Here is a 20,191-nt window from a genome sequence, read left to right as displayed (position 1 = left end):
AAGGGTCGCGCGTATGCTGGAACCTATCGCGCGGAGGAACATAATCCTTGAAATTGAGTAATTACTAACTTCCGGTTAGTGAAACCGGATACAGATCCGTCCGAAATTATCTTCCTCTTTAAGCGCTGCTATTCCGCATGAAACAGTCACAGATGTAGCACAAAGAGTAATAAATTAGTAACTTTAACATTTTTACAGCAAACTCCTTCTACGAACACTATGCGGTTGATTCGCCTCCTGTAGCAAGTTTGCCATGGACACAGAGGAAGACCGTAAAGCTTCTTTTTGTCCGACTGACGAGGACATTAACAAGTGGATGGGCAGCGCTTTTGAGATGGTCAATCATTACTTTAAAATGATAAATGCATTTACACATTAAATCCGATTGTATTTACTTTGGCTTTATGGAGAGCGTTATGTTGTAACTGTATCTATGATGTGTGTGTGCAGGCCAAGGAGGCCCTGGACATTGGAGAAGTTCCGGTTGGATGTTTGATGGTCTACAAGGATGAAGTGGTGGGGAAGGGAAGGAACGAGGTCAACGAGACCAAAAACGTAAGAGGATAAACAAGTCTAAACACACCCCATCTAAGGCCTGTGTAACTATTATGTGTGTGTGTGTGTGTGTTTAGGCAACTCGGCATGCAGAGATGGTGGCCTTGGACCAGGTGCTGGACTGGTGTGGTCATAACAATCTGAACGTGAGGAGCGTGTGTGAACAAACAGTGTTGTATGTCACCGTGGAGCCGTGCATCATGTGTGCTGCTGCTCTACGTCTCACGAGTATCCTTCTGGATCATTCCTGATGCTCCCCACCTGCACAGCACCCCCAGTCTTCTTTGACCCGCCTGCAGACATTCCCATGGTGGTGTATGGCTGCAGGAACGAGCGCTTTGGAGGCTGTGGTTCAGTCCTGGATATCTCCTCTGCAGACCTGCCTCAGACTGGAACATCCTTCAGGGTAAGTGTGTCCTCCCCCTTCATTTCGATGTCATGTTTATGCCCACATGCGTGCATGTGTGTGTGTGAACAGTGTGTTTCAGGCCACAGAGCAGAAGAAGCTGTGGAGATGTTGAAAATGTTCTACAAGCAGCAGAACCCAAATGGTGATGGCAGAACTCTTGTTCCCTTCCACACTTTTGAACAGAGTGGATAAAGCCACGAACAGTTTTAGGTAATGTATTTTTTTCTGTTTCAGCCCCTAAACCCAAAACCAGAAAGGAGTGAGCCGAATTTTTATGTACATGTTGTATTTTTTTCTACTTCTATTTCCAATAAAATATGCCATAATAATGTACTGTCAGGTTTTTGTTTACTGTCGGTCCCCGTGTTGTGACAAGAGAACTAGTTACATGCGCGCGGCGGATGAATACTTGTACATTGACTAATCTCATGTATGAGTAGACTTTCAAGGAGATGCCAGCAGGGGGAGCTGCAGATCAACGTTTTCTGTGTTGAGAATAGTCCTTCCCGGAGCATCTTGATTGTAATAGGAAGTGTTTGATCATGTGGACATTTATTTAAATGAAGACTTAAAAAAAAATGAACATATCGTTGCACATAACAAAACGCTCGATAGCATGCAAATATATGTTAAATAATGCAGAGTATGTCACCTCAGAGCGGAGGTGGAGATGTGCTAATGAACACAGACACACACAAGGAAGGTGCTAAACGCTAATGAACAGTGTGTGTGCGTGTTGATTTTGGAGTAAGTGTAAAGTAAGATGTCACACCGTGTAAAGGTGAGAACAGGAAAATAAAGCAGCTAAGTACAGACTAGAGGAAAGTTCTGGGAGGATCCAAAGACCACAGCTGACTTCACCTTTATTTACAAGTTTATTTATCCAAGAAAGTTGACTTTGATCCGTTTGGTAAAAGTTTCCATGGATATCAATCGCTGACCAGTTGTGATCACAAATATTGTTTACGTGCAGAGTTCATCATTCTGTGTGTATTTCTCCATCAACAAGTAACAGAATCCAAATCTACTGCCCCCAGTAATGTAGCTTGTAAGCTTGTAAGGACATCTTGCCTTATCATTCATTGTGTTGTCACTTTTGTGTGTTTTTGTTTGTTTACAAACATTGGAACATTCAAGTCTGTGCATCATCACATGAGGAACAATCACAAGAATACTCAAAGGAATAAGGAGGACAGGAATAACAAATATCAAACTTGAAAAGCCCTCATCCAGGGCGTTAATGTGACGTATGACTCTGTATGTATGTAGTTTGTCGCAAATAAGGTTTGTCCATGTTACCAGTGAACTTTGACCTAAGACCTTCCTTGAACTTGAGGCTTTGACCCGTCAAGACACGTGAAGACAAAGAAGGTATCTGGTAAACAAATGAGCGCTGCAGACAAAGGCTGTGTCTCAAATTTAAATAAGTATACTGTGTAGACCGCGTACTTAGTTCACACTTACTTTCTTCTTCTCCCCTGTTTAATGCTGAATTGCAACCACTTGAGTTAGTATCCATCACTGCACACTTAACAATTTGGAGTATTTTGAGTTTAACACGTGTACTGACAGTCAGAGGAGTGCTGACCCACCATGCCACCCCTTCTGATAGTGTACTGCATTTTGCCGTACTTGTGTGATTGCATTTATTCAGTCAAGACCAAGTGTTAAGTACGCAATTGTGCATTTATGCACTCAAAGTGTGCAATGGAACAGCAAATCATACACTCAGGAACTAAGTACACAGTATACTTATTGAAGTGTACTGATGGAAGTATTCCCTTTGAGACATGTCTATTGCACTTTAATTAAAAAAAAAAAAAAGGCAAATGTCCTCTGTCATTTTGTTTGTTTACATGTCCCTCGTGTGTGGATGAAGGTGAATGGTAACAGTATCTTGCAAATCCACAGAGGGGTTCCTTGTGCTGTCCAGGTGGGCGGGGCTTAACCCGTCCTCAATTGTGATGCCGAGCCCTACTGCGATACCCACCTGCACTCCAGAAGGTTCACTCACCTTTGACCTTTTCTGGCAGGGAAAGAGGTAGGTTTGAGGGGGACTTCCTATCTATGCAGGTGTGTGTGTGTGTGTGTGTGTGTGTGTATACATACCTGGGTCCGGCTGGTACCACACATAGCTGTTGAGGATCTCTCCAAGGATGTAGATGACGCAAATAACAACAGTGAGCATGCTGAAGAGGAGGACGCGTGACAGCGGCGTGATGCGCTCCAAGACGGGGTAGACCCAAACGCCCGTCACATGGTGGACCCAGCAAGTCCTGCACAGGAACCACAGCTTCAACAGAACCGGCACAGCGCACGCAAACTAACGTTTAACATCTGAGTGATTGTCCTACCACAGAATGTACGCCACGCCGAAGCAGAACACGGCCACCAGACCACATGACCTACCCGGGTAGCGATGGTGGGTGGTCCGCATCTCGATGATGATGAAGGGCAGCACTGTGGTGTGCTGAGAGAAGCAAAAAGGTTGGTCATTCACACCTTTCACTCATGTTCAGAGAAGGTTCATTTATTTGTGGCGGCACCATCCATTTTCTATGCCGCTTATTCTAATGAGGCTCGCGGGGGTATGCTGTAGCCTATCACAGCTGACTTTGGGCGGGAGGTGGGGTACACCCTGGACTGGTCGCCAGCCAATCATATATAGACAAATCTACGGACAATCATGCATGTTTTTGGAATGTGGAGGAAACCGGAGTACCCGGAGAAAACGCATGGGAGAACATGCAAACTCAAGTGGAGATTCACACATTATAATGGGACTGTCTCTGTAGCCTGTTATTCCAACTCGATACAGTAGAAGTATATGGTATTGTAACACACATCATTTGCACCTACCACAGATGCAAAGTTCATCAATCAAACCTGTCTATAGCAGCCACTAAAGGGAAACGACAAAAGTGGCCGTTATAGGCAGGTGGCCGTTATAGACAGGTTGGCTGCCATTTTGAATTTGTGCGCGCACATATTAACATGTCTGTGATGAGAAGCTTGTTGTGTTTGTTGATTATTTTTCGTGCATGAAGTGTTACGGATGCGTGTGCGGAGGACCACAGAATGCGGAAGCAAAGTAAGTGGATGGTAGTTCTTTAATTGCTTTTCAGTGTGGAGGTAATCACAGGAGTGAACTGTGGAGCTTGTGGAGCCCCAGAGTAAAAGGTTCAAAAACACAAGAGAATTTGCAAACGGCTAGGTCAAGGGACAACTGGAACACCCAGCTGTGGAGACGCCGAATCTGGAAGGGCTTGAGCGATTTGGTGAGCCGCGAGTGCGTAGACTTGAGTTGTCATGAAAGGAACAGGTTTCATATAGTGTGTGCTTCGGGTGCTGTATAGTTACCCATAAAGCTAACAAAATGTACCATCGCTTCATTATCATGAAGTACTGTGCCGTAAGAATAGCACGGAGTCACACGGTTTCGTTTTCAGCTGAGCGTGCGCACTCCCGCGACCTGCATGCAGATCTCGGCATGGATGCAAAACTCGGCACAACACCGGCGTCTCACAGCTGCCCCTACTCCGAGTTAGGTAGGAAGGATTAATTAGCTGCTGGCGTGTCCAGTTGTCCTGCTCCTGCTGCACGCCCAGCTGTGGGAGAGAGAGAGAGAGAAAGCGCGAGAAAACGGGGCGCAGCAGCAGGTGACCGTCACTTGAAGCTTCTGGTTGAGTCTGTATTTTGGCCGCTATATGCGGTCAGATATTGACCAAAGGATACAAAATGGGTGGCCGCTGGCCGCGTTAGACAGGCAACCACTATACACAGGGCCAATAACACGCAAATTTTCTGCGGGAGGGATGATCAAGATTTTATGACCAGTTGAAAAATTGCAAGAATCTACCTGTACTTGCAAGAATTCTTGTAATTCTCCGTCATGGTTATATTTTTTCCAAATCAGAGATTCTTTCAGTGTCATTCAGTGTCCCATGTTTGGTGCTCTCCTGCAAATTCCAAATGGTCAATTTTGTGGGGTTGAAGGAGACAAGGCCTTTGAAAGAGCTTTTTTTCTACTTAAAAGCCGTCTCTGACAGATGTTGTCTGATGGTTATTGGACTGCGCTCGGCACCAGTAACAACCTTCATTTGGGCCGAGGATGGTCCCGTGTCTTGACAAACAGCCAATCGGATCCTCCGGCTCAGGGCCGGTGACATTTTTTTTGGGTCTACCACTTGACTTTTTTGTTCCATAACGATCAGGATGAAGAAGTGAAGAAATGACACTTACTGCATCCAACCTCAGCAGCAATGGGGCGCTGCGAGAGGCCTTGCTTATGCAGCTCAACAATCGTTCAAAGAGAGAAAGCTTTATTTGCCTTTTCCATCAAGAGATCATGACACAAGGCCTGTCATGATAAATCCATTAATGGAACAATAATGGTCTCAAATTGACATGTGCATGCGTGTTTGTTTTCCTGTTTCTCCTCTCTCTTTACTGCACAGGCTGGATGAGAGTTCACTCTGCACACTGGTGAAGTTAGTTTCAAGTTAGACGTTGGATATTAGTCTCCGTCGCTGTTAATTTCATTTGGCAGTTGGATATTCGGCTCTGTAGCAACTGGGGTAGTTCCCCCTCACTGTGCCCGGACTGTTGTCTCATGGTGCGGGGACCTCGCACGGGAAGAGTGTGTGGAAATATTTCCCCAGCGCACCGCTCGTTTACAGTGTCCTCACAAACACTAACCAGCCCTCTCCTGAAGTAAGCATGTCGAGGACACAACCGGAAACATCGGCTAAGTCGGCGAAAAACTTTGATATTCTTACTAGCCATCAAATGTGAGCTCACGTTCAACAATAGCCAGTATAAGGTAACTGTGTTAGCTTGGTATAGCGGAGCATGCTAATGTGGCCGTGTGTGTGTGTGTGTGTGCGCCACTAAGGGTGTATGAGTTTTGCTTTAGTGCTTGTTAATGTAACCCAACGTTTTTTGTTGGCCACTGACTTTGTGCGAATTGTGACAACAGCCATGGCTTCAAGAGGCACTTGATGGCTATCTCACTTAGCCATAGCCAAAACACATTTTCATTACACGTCCGGCCTTCAAAATAAGAGCAGCGCACACCCTGTCGAATAATGGCAATAAAATAAGGGTGTCATAAAAATAGCTTACATTAATAAAGCTATTACAATTGCATCTGCAATTTTATTTAAAAAGGTTCTTGTCATTCCAATTACAATGTTAAATACTTCTGAGAAATTAAAGTTTATTGCTTTTGATATGATGTACTCACATCATTATGCCATATAATTAATGAAAAAATTGTCCCAAAAAATGTTGTCAAGAATATCGAGTGTTTACAATCATTTGTTATCAATCATCGTCCAGCAAGATTTGTTAATGTGATAGTCCTACCTGACACTAAATCACATTCAATCCACATTTTTGCAAAGATTTTGGCTTTTAAAGGCTGTGGTCTGAAAGTTCTGATCAGCTGATGAACTGCCTATTTCACTTTAATGCTTGTTTTCTCTCTCTTTCTCTCTCTCTCTCTCACCCTCTCCCTCTCTCTATCCCTCCCTCTGCTAATTATTGTAATATCTAATAGTACATGTCACTTAATTTTATTTTTACAATATGCCAAGGAACAATAAATAAATGGCACTTTGGACCCGTACTAGGATAGAAGAAGGCAACATCAGACCAGTGTTGGAATCAGAGGTGAAATGAGGCACATAAAGAGGCAATTTACTCAAAAGTCTAATAAATGAATAGAAAATTCAATATGAGCTTTTCTTGCAGTGGAGTTTTTTTCCCCAGCAGAAAAGGTGTCATCGTCGCATGCACACACACCGTCATTGTGTGCACGTTCCTGCATTCTTGTGTGTTTTAGGAAACAAAAGCAAACACGCCTTCAGTGCTTGCTTCCCCCGCAGTCACCTGACAACGCTAGCAAGGTCAACTATGTGCAACCATGTTCCGTCGTAGGGAGAAAAGCTCTCACTGGGGGGCGGGGGGTGCCCTTAAAATGTTACCTTTCCCTCCCATCATTATACTGTACACACATGCACAACCACACCCAGACTCTGCACTTTCAGCAATTTGTGGACTTTGAGTATAAGCGGACTCGTCACGGTTGAATGCTTCTAGGTCTTTCTGCCTGTTGTCCCTCCCTCACCTTCATCACCCCTCACCCTGCCTGGCCCCCCTTTGAGGTCTGCGGCTTGGCCCACGCAGCCACCTTTTTGTTTGTCTCTGTGGAAAATCCCCCCCCCCCACCCGGCTGTAGGAGCCTGTGGTCTGGAGCTAAATGTGGGACAATATCACACTGAGATAGCTAACCCGTGGGGGTGGACGGGTCACATGACAGAGGGCGGTGCCATCAGGTGCTGACATGGAGAAATGGAGACTTTACAAAACTTCACTCAGACGATTACGATGGAACCTGTGTTTTGAGATGGCATAACGTTCCTCAAGAGAACAATGGAAGCAGGAACTGTACATACACTGTACTGTACATGATTTGTGATGCATATCCATTTTGGGGGGTGATTAGGTGTGAGTAGAGGAATCTGTATCTGTGAGTAGAGGAATCTGGGTGTCAAACATCTGCGCTTACAGACATGAATACAAAGGCGGCTGCAGCCAACTTCATGAGGTCAAAGGTTGCCGTCGGAAAGCTTTGAAACGGTTTGAACTCCACTTGAACCCTAACGATGAAAAGTAAAGTTGTGCTGACTTTGCTGCAGACTTTAAGGAGCTTATCTGCTGCAGCACAATGACATCAACACTTGAACACATACGTCACTTCTACAGCAACTCACGCACGGGTGTCCAAACTGCGGCCTGCGGATCATATTTTATTTGTACACATAATTAACACTCTCTCACATCAGAACAGTTAGAAAACTTGCTTTATCGCCTATAACACAAAGCTGAGTTAAATATATTGAATTAGGTCAGGGGTGTCCAAACCTTTTCCAGCGAGGGCCTGAGACTGAAAATGAAAGGATGCAAGGGCCACTTTGGTATTTAGTAGGTATGCTAAGAAGCTACAGTATATACATTTTAAGAAAAAACTGCATCTCAGCGTTGTCATATAGGTAAAAGAATGCCTGCTCTTTGCTCCTCTTTCCAAATATTTCAACCTTCTTTTATTTTTGTAATATTTTGACTTTATTCCCATAATACTTTTTTCCCCGACCTAATTTTCCCCAAAACAACTTTATTTTGTTTTATTTTCTAATTTTACCACTTTTTAAAAAATATTTTTTTTTCTTTAATATTTAGTAGACTTTAATATAAAGTCTGTGCTACTAAATGACGATATTTGTCTTCTTGATATTAGTGCTTTATTCTCGTAAAAATTGCAACTTTTTACTGTAATTTATTGAAAGAAAGATAAATGACAGGGCAGGATTATATACTGTATACATTTGTATGCATTAACGGCGCTAAATTAACTTAAAATTTAAATCAAGTTAAGAGATGGCACACATGTCTGAAAATATATTTAGCCAACACTGGTTTCTTTAATAGCAGAATATTTGAATCAGACTGTTATTATGAGCAATGAGGAGTGGCTTTCAAAGACACCACGTCATTTAAGTTGAATTCACGTTTTGAGTGAATTTTCTGGGATTTCCGAGCACACCTAAATGCAGCAAATTGTACTTCCGCATTAAGAGTTATAAAATGAGTGACAAGTTTATCCACTTATTGATTATCATTGCATTTCTGTTTATTTAGACCACCCAAACATGCACGATAAAGACGTTGTTGTGATGTTCGGACTGTCCGTGAACGCATCTTGCGGTCTGTCTCGTGACAATGAGGAAGTGTTGTTGCAATGAATGGCCCAGAGACGTGTTTGGAGTAGGAGACACATATATGGTGTTGGAATTGCACTGCTGTTGATGTGTTGATGGTAAGAATAAAGTTATAAAAGAGCATCAGACACTATGCGACTCTGAGGACCTACACTGTGCCGCCGGCTTGCCATGATGCATGTGCGTTAATTACGCTAAAAATTTAACATAATTAATGAACTATATTAGTTACCGCCGTTAACACGCTTTTTTTGACAGCCCTAATGAGTGCACGTGTATTACTGTGTACGGCGTTTGAGTCTTCAGAAAAAAATTGTGTTATTTAAGAATTTTCACATTGCTCCTAATAGTTTTCTGTGCTCCAATTTTTTTTTTTTTTTTTAAATTTAGGAGCACCTGTGCTGCTAGTGAAAGAGCTAAGCGTACAGCCTTGTAGAAGCAGTGCAGATACATTTAAAATACAAGAAAATTCATGTACTAGCTGCAGAGACTTCAATCTTTAATTCTTCTTTCTTTCCTTTAGTGCAAACCGTTCCAAAAATGCACTAGAAGCACTTTTAGTTTCAGTTCTTGAATCTAAAATGACACCGAAGATACAGAGAACAGGAAAAACAACTCTCTTGTTAATAAATGAACGCATCATGTGAATTAGGTAAATACCAAATATTGGGCATGGCTACTTTAAATAAAAAACATTCTTCAAGTGTAGTGTACACACACTTAAAAGAAAAACAACACAAAGACAAAAACGGGGAAAAATACAGTATAAAATACAGTAAAAGACGGAGGACACAACTATGGTGCGTTCAAGGACCACCGAACAAAGTAAGAAGGGTCACAGCTCGCCGAGACATAATGAGACAAAACTGTGGGATTTATATATATTTTTTTAAATGAAATAATAGCCCTGATCTCCAAAACTGGTATGCATTTATATAAAATTTGATGTACAGTGGAACCTTGGTTTGCGTGTTAGTGTAAAAAATTTATGGCACAATTTTGCCTTGGTTAGCGTACAATATGGTTCGTGTCTTGTCGTGTTGTTAATACACTGTGTGAGCACAACTGTGGGTTTTTTTTTTTTTTACATCACAAAATGTCGTTCGTTGTTAGCGTCCTATTAGCTAGTTTAAAAAAATGTCCCGGAACCGGAAGTTACATCGCCCGTCTATGATGTCATCAGCTCTCACTCTCAAAAATGTTAGCACAAAACACATTTTTTATAGTTTTACATCAGGGGTGTCCAAACTTTTTCCAGCAAGGGCCACATAGTGAAAAATGAAAAGATGCAACTTCAATATCTGGTAAAGCAACTGGGGCTGTCAAATCGATTAAAATATTTAATCGCGATTAATCCCATTTTTAAAATACCACAGCGCAGAAGCACTGTCTTCAAAATTTGCAAATAGAGGAATTGACGTAGGTCTTGCACATGTGCAGAACCGATCGCGTTTACGGTATGTATCGCGCAGTGACACCGACAATGGTCAAGCTCCAAATAGCTGTCCTCAGCTGTGCCTGCCTGTAACTAGCAGGTCCTAACCCAAATTTTAGCTCGCAGTTCAAAGCAAAAAAAAACAACAACAAAAAAACAAAAAAAAAAAACAGCCGAGAGACGCCTCGAATCTAAAAATTGTTTGTTGGGACACTCGTATGCCAAGGTACCACTGTATAAATGACAAAAAAAATACGGGCAGTTCTACAGTACCTTCTCACTTCTCTCTGGCAGTCGATGTACTCAACTCACAGCGACAGCAGATACAAACAACTTTGGTGTTGTTGAGCTATCTGTCAGGGCCTTGAAGCTAAACTGATCATTCAAAATAACCTTTTCTTTGTCCATTTTGGCGCAATATTTGTTCCCGCCTGTGGCTCCACATCCACTTCTGCGTTTCCTCAAACTACGGTGCGGGACGAGGGTCAAACAGGACAAGGGGTGGGGGAAATAATCAATTCTTAGATGCATCGCGATACGGAGATTGATGATTATTAATCTAAATTCCAATAATCGATGCTATTTTGGGAACACGATAATGGAAGTAAATTCATCTGTTTCATGTTTATTTTATTTGTGGATCATTACAAACAAGCTTTGGTTTAGTAGTACACAAGGAGCAAAAAGAAATTATATATAGAAAAAAATTATGCATGAAAAAACTGACAACTGACATCATCGCATCGCAGGCCTCTGAATCGTAATCGCATCAAATCGTGAGGTGGCCAGAGATTCCCACTCCTAAACAGGTAAAGGAAATTTCCCGTGTTAAAGTTTGACAGCCCTAAAAGCAACACATGTAGATATACGAAGAAGTTATAAGTTATAATATATATATATATATTTAAAGAAAAAAATGAATCTCAGCTTTGTGATAGGTAAATAGATAGGTGAAAAAGCCTATTATTAGTATCAACTTCACGCTTAGCTCTTTTTCCCCCCATTTTTGCTGTTTTTTTATATAAATTTTGCAAATATTTCCATTTTTTGCTTAAATTATCTTCATACATTTCTTTTTGTAATATGACTTTATTCCCATATTTTGACTTTATTACCATAACATTACTATAATAAAACTTATTCCCCAACCTCATTTTCCAAAAAATTACAACTTTCTTTTGTTTTGTTTCTCATATTACAACTTACAAATATCCAATTTTCCCTTTAATATTTCAGCTCTATGCTACTAAAATGACATTTTTCCTCATATTATGTATTTATTTTTGTAAAATGGGGACTTTTTTCTCACTAGAATGTCACTTTTTTGTCCTTAACATTTTGACTTTATTCTTGTAAAATTACAGCACTTTTTTCCATTTCTGCTGCAGTTTTCCCCCCACCCCCCAACTATTCCAAATTCCTTCTTGTCGTTATGACTTTTTTTTACTTTTGATTCCTATAATAACTTTTCCCCAATCTAATTTTCCAAAAAAATACTTTTTGTTTTATTTCTCATAATATTACAACTTAAAAAATAATTATATATTTCTAATTATATATTATTGAATATTAGCAATGTGTCGGTCGCGAACGAATCGGCTCAAAGAGCCGGCTCTTTGAAATCAACAACAGGAGCCGGCTCGTGTCATTGGGAGCCAATTAGTTTTTTCCCTGTCTTTTTTTTCTGTTAAAGGCGAATGTCATTGGTCAAGATGTGTGGCGGCGTCTCTGTGTCCACACTGAGCAGGGGGAGGGGCGGGGTTAAAGACACGCTGTGGTGCTCTTAGAGCCGATTCGTTCGTGAGAAATCTGCATGAAGAGATTTGACCTGTTTTGACTTAATTTGTTTACTGAGATGGGTCTTTGTTTTTGTATTTTATTTAGAATATATTTTTGTAGCTGCTCATTGAGGTTTAAATAAATCCATTGAAATAAACATTTGATATCCTGTATTGTTTACATTAGTAATTCATTTTACACAATACACATAATTTGGTAATAAATTAATTTAAAACAAGAAAAATCTGAGGAGCCACTTTGGAGCCAAAAAGAGCTGGCTCTTTTTTGTGAGCCGAGCCAAAAGAACCGGCTCTCTAAAAAAAGTCAAAATTTCCATCACTACTGAATATTAATATTGAATGTATTTTATAGTATTTAAATAGTTCGAATCCGAGTTCAGAAACCCTAATTTTTAATCACAGCTTTAATACGTCTTGGCAAGCTTTCCACCAGTCCAAACTTGAGGCGGTCTCTTTCCAGAACTGTACTTCAACTAAAGAAAACGTTTCAAAGTTTCTTTCCAACAGTGCCATGCCATACACCAGTGATCCCCAACCCCTGGGCCGCGGGTCATTTGGTACCGGGCCACAGAGAAAGAAAAAATAATTTCCATTATTTCATTTTTTTTTTTTGCTGTTTTATTTTGAAAAGTGGCCGAATTCTCTCTGTTACACCCGTCTCACTTAATGCATGTCCATTGTGCATGTGCTAACTTTATTTCATGCCGCACAGATAGACTACTACTGTATTTTTACCATTTTTCTTTCACCTCATATTTGGTGTCAAATGCTGATACTATGTGGGAATGCATAAAGGTAAGTTTTGATGACTTATTGAGTGCTAATGTGCACATTTGTCTCAAGTTAATTCATGCTAGCGCTGCCTTTTACCACACACGTCAAACAGCCATGTAATAATCTCTCTGGAAAAACTTGGCTGGAACTTGAACTGGTGGATGGTGGGTCGGCATTCATTTTGTGCTTTTAATTTGATGTTATTCATGTCTTAGTTTTACACAGTACATAATAAATAAGATAAATTAGATTGCTATAACGTGAAAAAACTCACGACGAGCTTGTCAACCCATTGGGAATTGCAGGAGGTCATTCAATATAACTCAATATAACAGTCTGACTCACTGTTTCATCTTAAACATTAAACTCATCACACAGCAACTAACACTCAAACGTTATACTTCAGAAATATAGAAACATATAGAAATACGAGTTTCATATGAAAAAAAAACACAACATTGAAAGTCTTCACATAATGCATTTTCGTTTAAGAAAACCATTCCATTGGAGGAAAATAGAAAGCATCGAAAATGGCGCTACAATGCTGCTTCTGTGCACCAGTGGGAGCCAAAGGACCCGGAGCCCACAGTCCAGAGTGAAGCTGACGTCATTGCAGCGCCTCAATGAATGCGTTGCTCAGATGCAATGCCTTATGGGAAAACTTTAAAATGTTGGGTTTTAAACTCATATTGGGACATGTTTGCATAATTGTTTATACCACTTTTGAGTATTAAAGGGAACGTCTGGATTTTTTGACACAGAAGTCGTATGACATCAACATTGACTTAGCCCCCCTCACGTGGTCCCGCGAGTCCAGTTCTGGTCAGATTTCCATGACGAGGAAGTAGTTCTGCTTAGTTGCTGGGTCATTTAAGCAAATAGTTTGGCTTCTGAAAACAATATGCGTTCAAAAGTAATACATTTGCATCATAAAAATGCCTCCTTGAAAAAAATCTGACCTCACAAATTGCTCACCGTTATATTTTTCTCCCGCCGTGTTCCTGCACACTGTCACCTCTCAGTGAGCGTCTTCATCTCATACACAAGAGTGGAGTGGAGAGTGTTCTTTGAAAGATGACACCGTGAGTCAGACTGTTATGTTATTATACTGGTATATATACTGACCTCCACTGATTTCCAATGTGTAGACCAGCTCGTGAGTGCACTGATAGCTTGCGATTACCTCCTGCCAAAGAAAGCGCTATTGTTTCATCACTGACTCGCGAGCGGCACAGTATTTAAACAATTAGTCGTAGTTCTGAAGTAAAGGGTCCAATGTTTAAGAAAAAATTTGTGGCTGGTATAACGGAATTTACGGTACAACTCTTTTCTCTTAATATTCTGAGTTTATTCTTGTAAAATCACTGTTGATGTTTCCATTTTACTGTTTTTTTTTCCTGAAGTTTTCTGGTTAAATTACAGTATATAGAAAGTGCTACGGGTCAATAAAAAAAAAACCAAACAAACAAAAAACGGGCCGCAAATTGGGCCCAGGCTGCACCCGTGCCCTACCAACTCCTCCTGTTTACTTTCAGCCATTTTTTCCTTACAGTACTTCACTGATGTGTTCCAGCTTGTTGCTCTCAATTTTACATTGTGTTATCAACATCCATTGTGATAGCCTGGCAGAATTAATCTCTCAAATTTATATCATTTTTATCTGTATTTAATGAAACAAAAGGTGAAGCAGATCAAGTAAAATGTACTTTGTTGTTTCTTGCATGCAACCCTTGGTGGAAGTTTGGACACCCCTGACCTAACCATTCTGTCTGGAATATTGTTTGCTGTCTTTAACGAGCGCTGACATCATTTAACGCCCCGCAGTCACGACATTTAGCTCTTTTAAAGGATTAGCAAGACAAAAGGTGCTGAAAAAAATAAAGCACGACTGTTAAAATTTTTTTCCACATTGAAGTATTGCGTTCCTCTCCCTGTGACATCACGCAGCCCCTCCTTCTTCCAATGGGAATAATTAGGTGGTTGCCATGGAAGCCAGTACAAACACTCAACATCGATACCATGGAATAGCACTAAATATTTACACACACTTGCAGGTTGGCGGTGTTCTGATTGTTTTGGTCCTTGGCGAGAGCGCCATAGCAACCACTTGTTGCATCACCTCCTGGAGAGCAGGCAGGCACACATGCACGCACGCACATGCACAGTCTGTCTGCCCTCAGTGCTCTGCTAACAGGAACTTAGCAGGCTGAAGCTTTCTGCAGCTTTTCCATGCGGTGTTGGGGGTGTTGAGTAAACATCAGATGAACAGCCAAGCGTGTGTATGTCTACTCTGTGCCACCAGTAGGTGGTGCTAGTCTGCATCACGCAGCTTTGGGAAAGCAAGGGTTTGATTGGCGGTCTGTTGCCTATGACAACGGAGGCACTCACCATGCCGTGGTTGAGCCACTGAGGGACGAAGCTGTCCAGTAGTTTGGGGTAGACCAGCTCCCGGTCATACAGGTAGAGACTCCAGAAGGTGAACACCACAAACTGAAGGCACAAAAGAAGAAAAAAAACATGCTTACTGGTTTTCTATACAAGATAGATAAAGAAGATAGAGAAGATAATAAAAACAAGATAATTTACAAGAGATCCTTTCCCAAGCTTTTCTGTGTGTGTGTCTGTGTGTCCATGTGCTCACCGCTCCAACAGGGAACGCCAGGACGGCCATCAACCAATCCCTGAGGCCAATCAGCTTCCTCAGCTGCCTCTCCTGCTCCCCGTTGTCTCCTCCTTTCGTCAGCAGACTGGAGATGTCAATCAGCACACACAAGGAAAAAAACACCGCCTGGATCACCTGCACGAGCAAAATATTACAGACAGCTCTCAGCATCATACAAGCACACTAATAAACATTTTCTGAGATGAAAATCTCTCAGACAGTGGCGCTCATTAGACTATACCTAAAGACGTGATCTGGTTTATTTTGGCTTTGCTATCATTATCCTGGGATGGGATGCAGAGGATGCAGTTGCCTACTCCCACTGGGAGTGTCAGGTGTCTCGCAGAGGCTGCAACGTTCCAGCCCATCCACAGATGGAAGTGTTATCAAATACTTGAAGCACTACATGTTTGTCTTTTATGAAGCTTGCCCGCTACATGCGTTTGAGTTGCAATGAGGACTGAGATAGAGCAGAGTCACTCCAAGTTGGGAAGCAAGCAAATCTACAGCACATACACTCACTGGCCACTTCTTTAGGTACACAATCTAATGAGATCCAGCACAAAAGCGGTATGAAAAAGATAATTGTATCGTTGGGTGTCATTAGATTGTGCAAGTGTACCTTAGACAGATTTTATGTTGTTGAATTTGAACGCTCCATATGCTACAGGTGTGTTGTGCGCCTAAGGGAGGCTGGTAGACAATCATTAACAAATCATCAACGCAAGGAGCTCATTTAGAAAATATGATGCTATCGAAAAATGTGTGAAAAGTAACTTTAGGCACCTTTCCCCCGCAAAGGCCCGCAAAGATCACCAAAATAGCTGTTTTGTTGCTGTGCTGTCTTTGTGCTGGTTGTGTTTGCTGTCCGGTGAATGCACACTCTTGTCCATCACGACTAGGAAGTGTTTATTAACAAATGTAATTGTACAGCATTTATCTAGCTTGGTGTTGACACCCACTATTGTTACATTGCCTTTAGCATTTACCTTTAGCATATAGTATATGGAGCACAGTGATAGACAGCAAAATGCACCAGGAAGAAGACGAAGAAGAGCTAGCATGCTAAGCTAGCTAACGCGTTCTACGGGGTCAGAGCCCAGTGGGCGGCGCATTGGTGACATTCTTCTCCACACACCTGCTCGGGTTCAGCTGACCACCAACGCGGCAACCCCCAACGCGGGCCAAGGTATGCACGACCAAGCTCCCTTTGCCCATTTGTGAACAAGGTGAAGAAGTAAGCGCGACACAAACATAAGTTTCATTGACGACAACACAGCGAATAAACGGTAATAAGATAGCCACATTACGCTATAGCATGTCGTCACAGCCGAGCCTCACCAGGTCGATGAAGGTCAGAAACTTCCAACTGCCTCCGTAGGTCTGGTGAGCCGGTATGTCCAAAGCCTTGTAGTGGCAGAGGATGGAGAAGTAGGACAGCAGGATGGCGATACGAAGAACCTGAGAGGGAATCAGCGCCATGATGCTCCCCTGTTGGCCCTCAAACACAGCTGCTTTTGTCGTCGTTCTGCTACTCTCTGCTTCTGATTCTGCTCTTAATAGATAGGACTATGTCGGTGATTGTCTCTTTGCTTGTCTTTGGCGATCCCGTGCCCCACCCCTATCTCCTGTGCCCCCTGTGTGCGGGTTGTAATGATGAGCCGTGTGCTCTCACCGGTTTGTGGTTACCAAGCGCTACTGCGCATGCGTATAACAAGGAGCACTACTTTAAACGTTCTTTCATCTGTCGCGTTGTGACGACGACGATGATGCTAAGGTGACGGAGGTCCTTTTTGCGTTTCTACAAATAATACTAATTATTACACACTTATAAACAATACATCTTACTATCGAGCTATATATTAGCAACCATTTAGCTAGCCTTACAGTTTTAGCTTTGGAGTGGACAATCAGTCCATCAAAGTTGAAATGTGTGTGGGTTCAAATACTGACATTTGCGGACACCATGGAGCGGAACCAAACCCCGAGACTTCCACGGGCTCAACAACTGACACAAGAGGCTGACACGACATAACTTCCCTCAGGAAGTCTCTGTATGGATTCAAATGGAACCAGAACACAACACTGCTGTAGAAGGTCCAGTGGACTGACTGTCAGAGGAAAAGAAGCGTCCTCAGAGACAGAACACGCCCTGGACACTTCTTCACGAAATAATAAATAAAATATATTTAATTGAAGTGCCTTATTTGACCAGCAATGATGGTAAAATGGTATTGTACGTGCATACAATGACAACAAAGAGCAATACAAATCACTGCCTCTCGTGGACTGCAGAAAGAAAGAGAAGGAGAGGAAAAGAGACTTCAAAACAACTTTATTTAAAACACGAGAGTTAAGGAGAGAGATGGTGAAGTAGATTATTTGGGGTTTGGAAGCCTTTGGTGGAAAATACCACAGTGATTGGACTGAATGTGTTCTCCCAAGATAACAGAATCCTGGGAGAAGCTGGATGTGATTTGTGTGCAAATCTGGAAGTTTCCCATTGTGGAAATAATTCTGCCCGTACCAGGATGTCAATTAGTCTCACACACACACACACACTCTCATGCACACACACACATACTGTGTCTCCTCGCTCTCTCTTCCACTCATCTCCGAAATGTTCCAGAGTGGAAAGTCCTCCAGAGAGGATGTAGCAATCAGGATTGAAGTAAATATTTTCATGTTTGTTTAGTTGTATCATTCTTTAGCATGAGCAGGGCTGAGGACATTTAAATTGCAGGTTTACTCAGTAGAAATCCTAAATATTGTAGCTTATTAGATAATGCACACAGGGTATGTGGTGCTTCCGCCGTCGGTGGGCTCCTTTCCGGTTGCGGGGACGTCTCTGGGCCTGCTGGTATGTGGCCCCCGGTGCCCGCCTGCCCTTGTGGGGTGTGATCTCTCGCCGGTCTTGGGGGTTGGCTGTCCTCCAGCCTGCCGGCGCCCTGTTTCTGATTGGGATTGCCTCTCTGCGGCCCCTTGCTGGTCTTTCCGGTGGGGAGGGCTCTGTTTGCTGGGCCTTGGGGGGCTGGTCTTGGTGCTGCCCGCCCCTGTGGGCCCGGTGACTTTCTGGTGGTGGGGGCTCAGCCTGGCTCTGTTGGACGGAGGTTGCTGGGTGGTGGGAGGCAATCCCTCTCCTTTTATGCATTCTCAGTGACAATTACACGCTCACACATTCACGCACATTTACATACATGACGACTTGCACACATAGATACCTGTACACATACATATGCACACTCACAGTATATACGTACTTCCCTCAGTGAGTAAACCTGGGTGTTATTATGTTGCTGGTTTTATTACAGTGATGGGGATGTTGGCAATATGATTATAGTTATTACAATTGTGTGCATTACAGTTGTTGTCATTCTGATAACTATCATAGTTAATAATTTCATTACTACTAATACTACTAATACAGTATGTATGACTGTTTCAATGCAGTATTATCATTGTGGTTGTTGATATTATTTTGTCCTTTCCGTCATGGTCTTTATAGCCGTCACATACGTGCTGTTTCTGTTGTTTTATTATTGTTTTCACAATTGTTGTTGTTGCTGTTGTTCTCTCTCTTTATCGCCCTCCTCTTGTCCCCGCACTCCCTCCTCTGTTTTCTTCTCTATCCTCTCCTACTCCGGTCTGGCCGCTCCAAATTTGCTTAACAAGAAAACATCAAAGTTAAATAAATTATGTATAACAGGGGAAGTGTATCTCACACTTTTCCCTGGCAGAGCAAATCTGTTGAGCACGTAAGGGCATTTAGAACAAACAATGGACAGGACAACAACAAAAAATAAACACAGTTTCTCTAAGGTAGAGCCGACTGGCCCATTAGGCAATATAGGATGCTTAGGGCGCCGTGGCCTCCAGGGGGCACCAAAATATCAGGAAAAAAAATCACCTTCACTATAATTGCATTAAACCTAGTTGTGACCATGAACTCAGAAAATGTTCACGTTGACTCATGTCCAATTTATATTACAGTTCTACAAATGATAACAAAAGTCTTTTTGTACATAGTTTTACATATATAGATATTTAACATAGCTTTTGTATTGTTATTTTAATGACTTACACTATGCAATAAATATATATAACTGTAGTTTGTATGTACAGAGATTATTGTGTGTGGGTGCAAATGGACTCCCCTGATTTACATGAGCAGTTGAAACCATTGTGTCAGTACCGCCAGTGACCAATGGGGGGTACTGTTTATCCCCATACTGCCTCTGCTGTGTAGCCTCATTGAAGATGTCCTTTTTTTTTTCATCTGCCAGGTAGTTTGACCTTTAGCCTCCAGATGTTATGTAACAGCAGCGCCACACCTTGTTGCACTGGCATGTGTGTGTTTATGCAAGGCAAGTGTAAAGACACAGTGAGAGGGATTAGTGCATGAAAAGACATTATGTAATGTGTGAATGTGTAAGTATGTTAACTAAGGAAACCTGCCCACTGGTAATCTGTGGGAAACTGCAGAAGGTGTGGTAGCAAGGGGAGCAGTCTTTATAGTCTGTCTGTGTGTGAGTAAGTATTATTAATCAGTCAGCTGTCACAGCAGAGCTTCGTCTTGCATGGCGTTGCGTTCAGGGACAGGAGCCTCGGGCGAGCGGCTGTGTGTGCACTTGTTCCTTATCTCACTTTTAGCGCCTTTGGAGTGACGACATGTTTGGATCTCTCCCACACAACTTTATGTGTATTGCTTCTTTTGGAGGGCAAAACTTTCTTTGTTATGTCAGGGGTGCCCAAAATGCGGCGTGGGGGCAATTTTGG

At 42.1% G+C, this 20,191-nt stretch overlaps 2 protein-coding genes across 7 annotated transcripts; one reads left to right on the top strand and one right to left on the bottom strand.

Annotated features, from left to right (window-relative positions):
* Nucleotides 1-89: 89 nt before the first annotated feature.
* adat2 (adenosine deaminase tRNA specific 2) lies at nt 90-4,278 on the top strand. 4 transcript variants are annotated; one of them, XM_054762168.1, is made up of 6 exons: nt 90-337; nt 451-555; nt 633-783; nt 855-961; nt 1,034-1,106; nt 1,199-4,275. In XM_054762168.1, the coding sequence occupies exons 1-6, from the start codon at nt 254-256 to the stop codon at nt 1,225-1,227; spliced, it is 549 nt and encodes a 182-aa protein (XP_054618143.1). In that variant the 5' UTR covers nt 90-253; the 3' UTR covers nt 1,228-4,275. The 4 variants fall into 4 exon arrangements, with proteins under 4 accessions (XP_054618143.1, XP_054618142.1, XP_054618141.1 ...); XM_054762167.1 differs by having other exon boundaries at nt 1,034-4,278; XM_054762166.1 differs by having other exon boundaries at nt 855-1,106; nt 1,199-4,278.
* aig1 (androgen-induced 1 (H. sapiens)) lies at nt 1,577-17,107 on the bottom strand. 3 transcript variants are annotated; one of them, XM_054762162.1, is made up of 6 exons: nt 16,757-17,107; nt 15,395-15,550; nt 15,142-15,243; nt 3,319-3,434; nt 3,074-3,240; nt 1,577-2,990 (listed from the first exon to the last, which is right to left on the bottom strand). In XM_054762162.1, exons 1-6 carry the CDS (start codon nt 16,895-16,897, stop codon nt 2,971-2,973), a joined length of 702 nt encoding a protein of 233 aa, XP_054618137.1. In that variant the 5' UTR covers nt 16,898-17,107; the 3' UTR covers nt 1,577-2,970. The 3 variants fall into 3 exon arrangements, with proteins under 3 accessions (XP_054618137.1, XP_054618139.1, XP_054618138.1); XM_054762164.1 differs by lacking the exons at nt 1,577-2,990; nt 3,074-3,240; nt 3,319-3,434 and adding exons at nt 6,446-13,643; nt 13,729-13,818; XM_054762163.1 differs by lacking the exons at nt 1,577-2,990; nt 3,074-3,240; nt 3,319-3,434 and adding an exon at nt 6,446-13,818.
* Nucleotides 17,108-20,191: the final 3,084 nt, after the last annotated feature.

This window comes from Dunckerocampus dactyliophorus, chromosome 19, assembly GCF_027744805.1.
Source record: "Dunckerocampus dactyliophorus isolate RoL2022-P2 chromosome 19, RoL_Ddac_1.1, whole genome shotgun sequence".
Lineage (NCBI taxonomy): Eukaryota > Metazoa > Chordata > Actinopteri > Syngnathiformes > Syngnathidae > Dunckerocampus > Dunckerocampus dactyliophorus.
The sequence above is the reverse complement of the archived record's forward strand: the minus strand, read 5'-3'. Positions and strand labels throughout refer to the sequence as shown.

Bases quoted from the DNA above. Each gene is read 5' to 3' on its own strand.
- adat2 (XM_054762165.1), top strand. From the start codon at position 254: ATGGACACAGAGGAAGACCGTAAAGCTTCTTTTTGTCCGACTGACGAG. The intron at 556-632 runs GTAAGAGGATAA...GTGTGTGTTTAG, and splicing joins AGGTCAACGAGACCAAAAAC to GCAACTCGGCATGCAGAGAT. The intron at 784-854 runs GTATCCTTCTGG...ACCCGCCTGCAG, and splicing joins TGCTGCTCTACGTCTCACGA to ACATTCCCATGGTGGTGTAT.
- aig1 (XM_054762162.1), bottom strand. From the start codon at position 16,897: ATGGCGCTGATTCCCTCTCAGGTTCTTCGTATCGCCATCCTGCTGTCC. The intron at 15,551-16,756 runs GTGAGGCTCGGC...TTGCTCGTGCAG, and splicing joins TTCTGACCTTCATCGACCTG to GTGATCCAGGCGGTGTTTTT. The intron at 2,991-3,073 runs GTATGTATACAC...TTTCCCTGCCAG, and splicing joins GTGGTACCAGCCGGACCCAG to AAAAGGTCAAAGGTGAGTGA.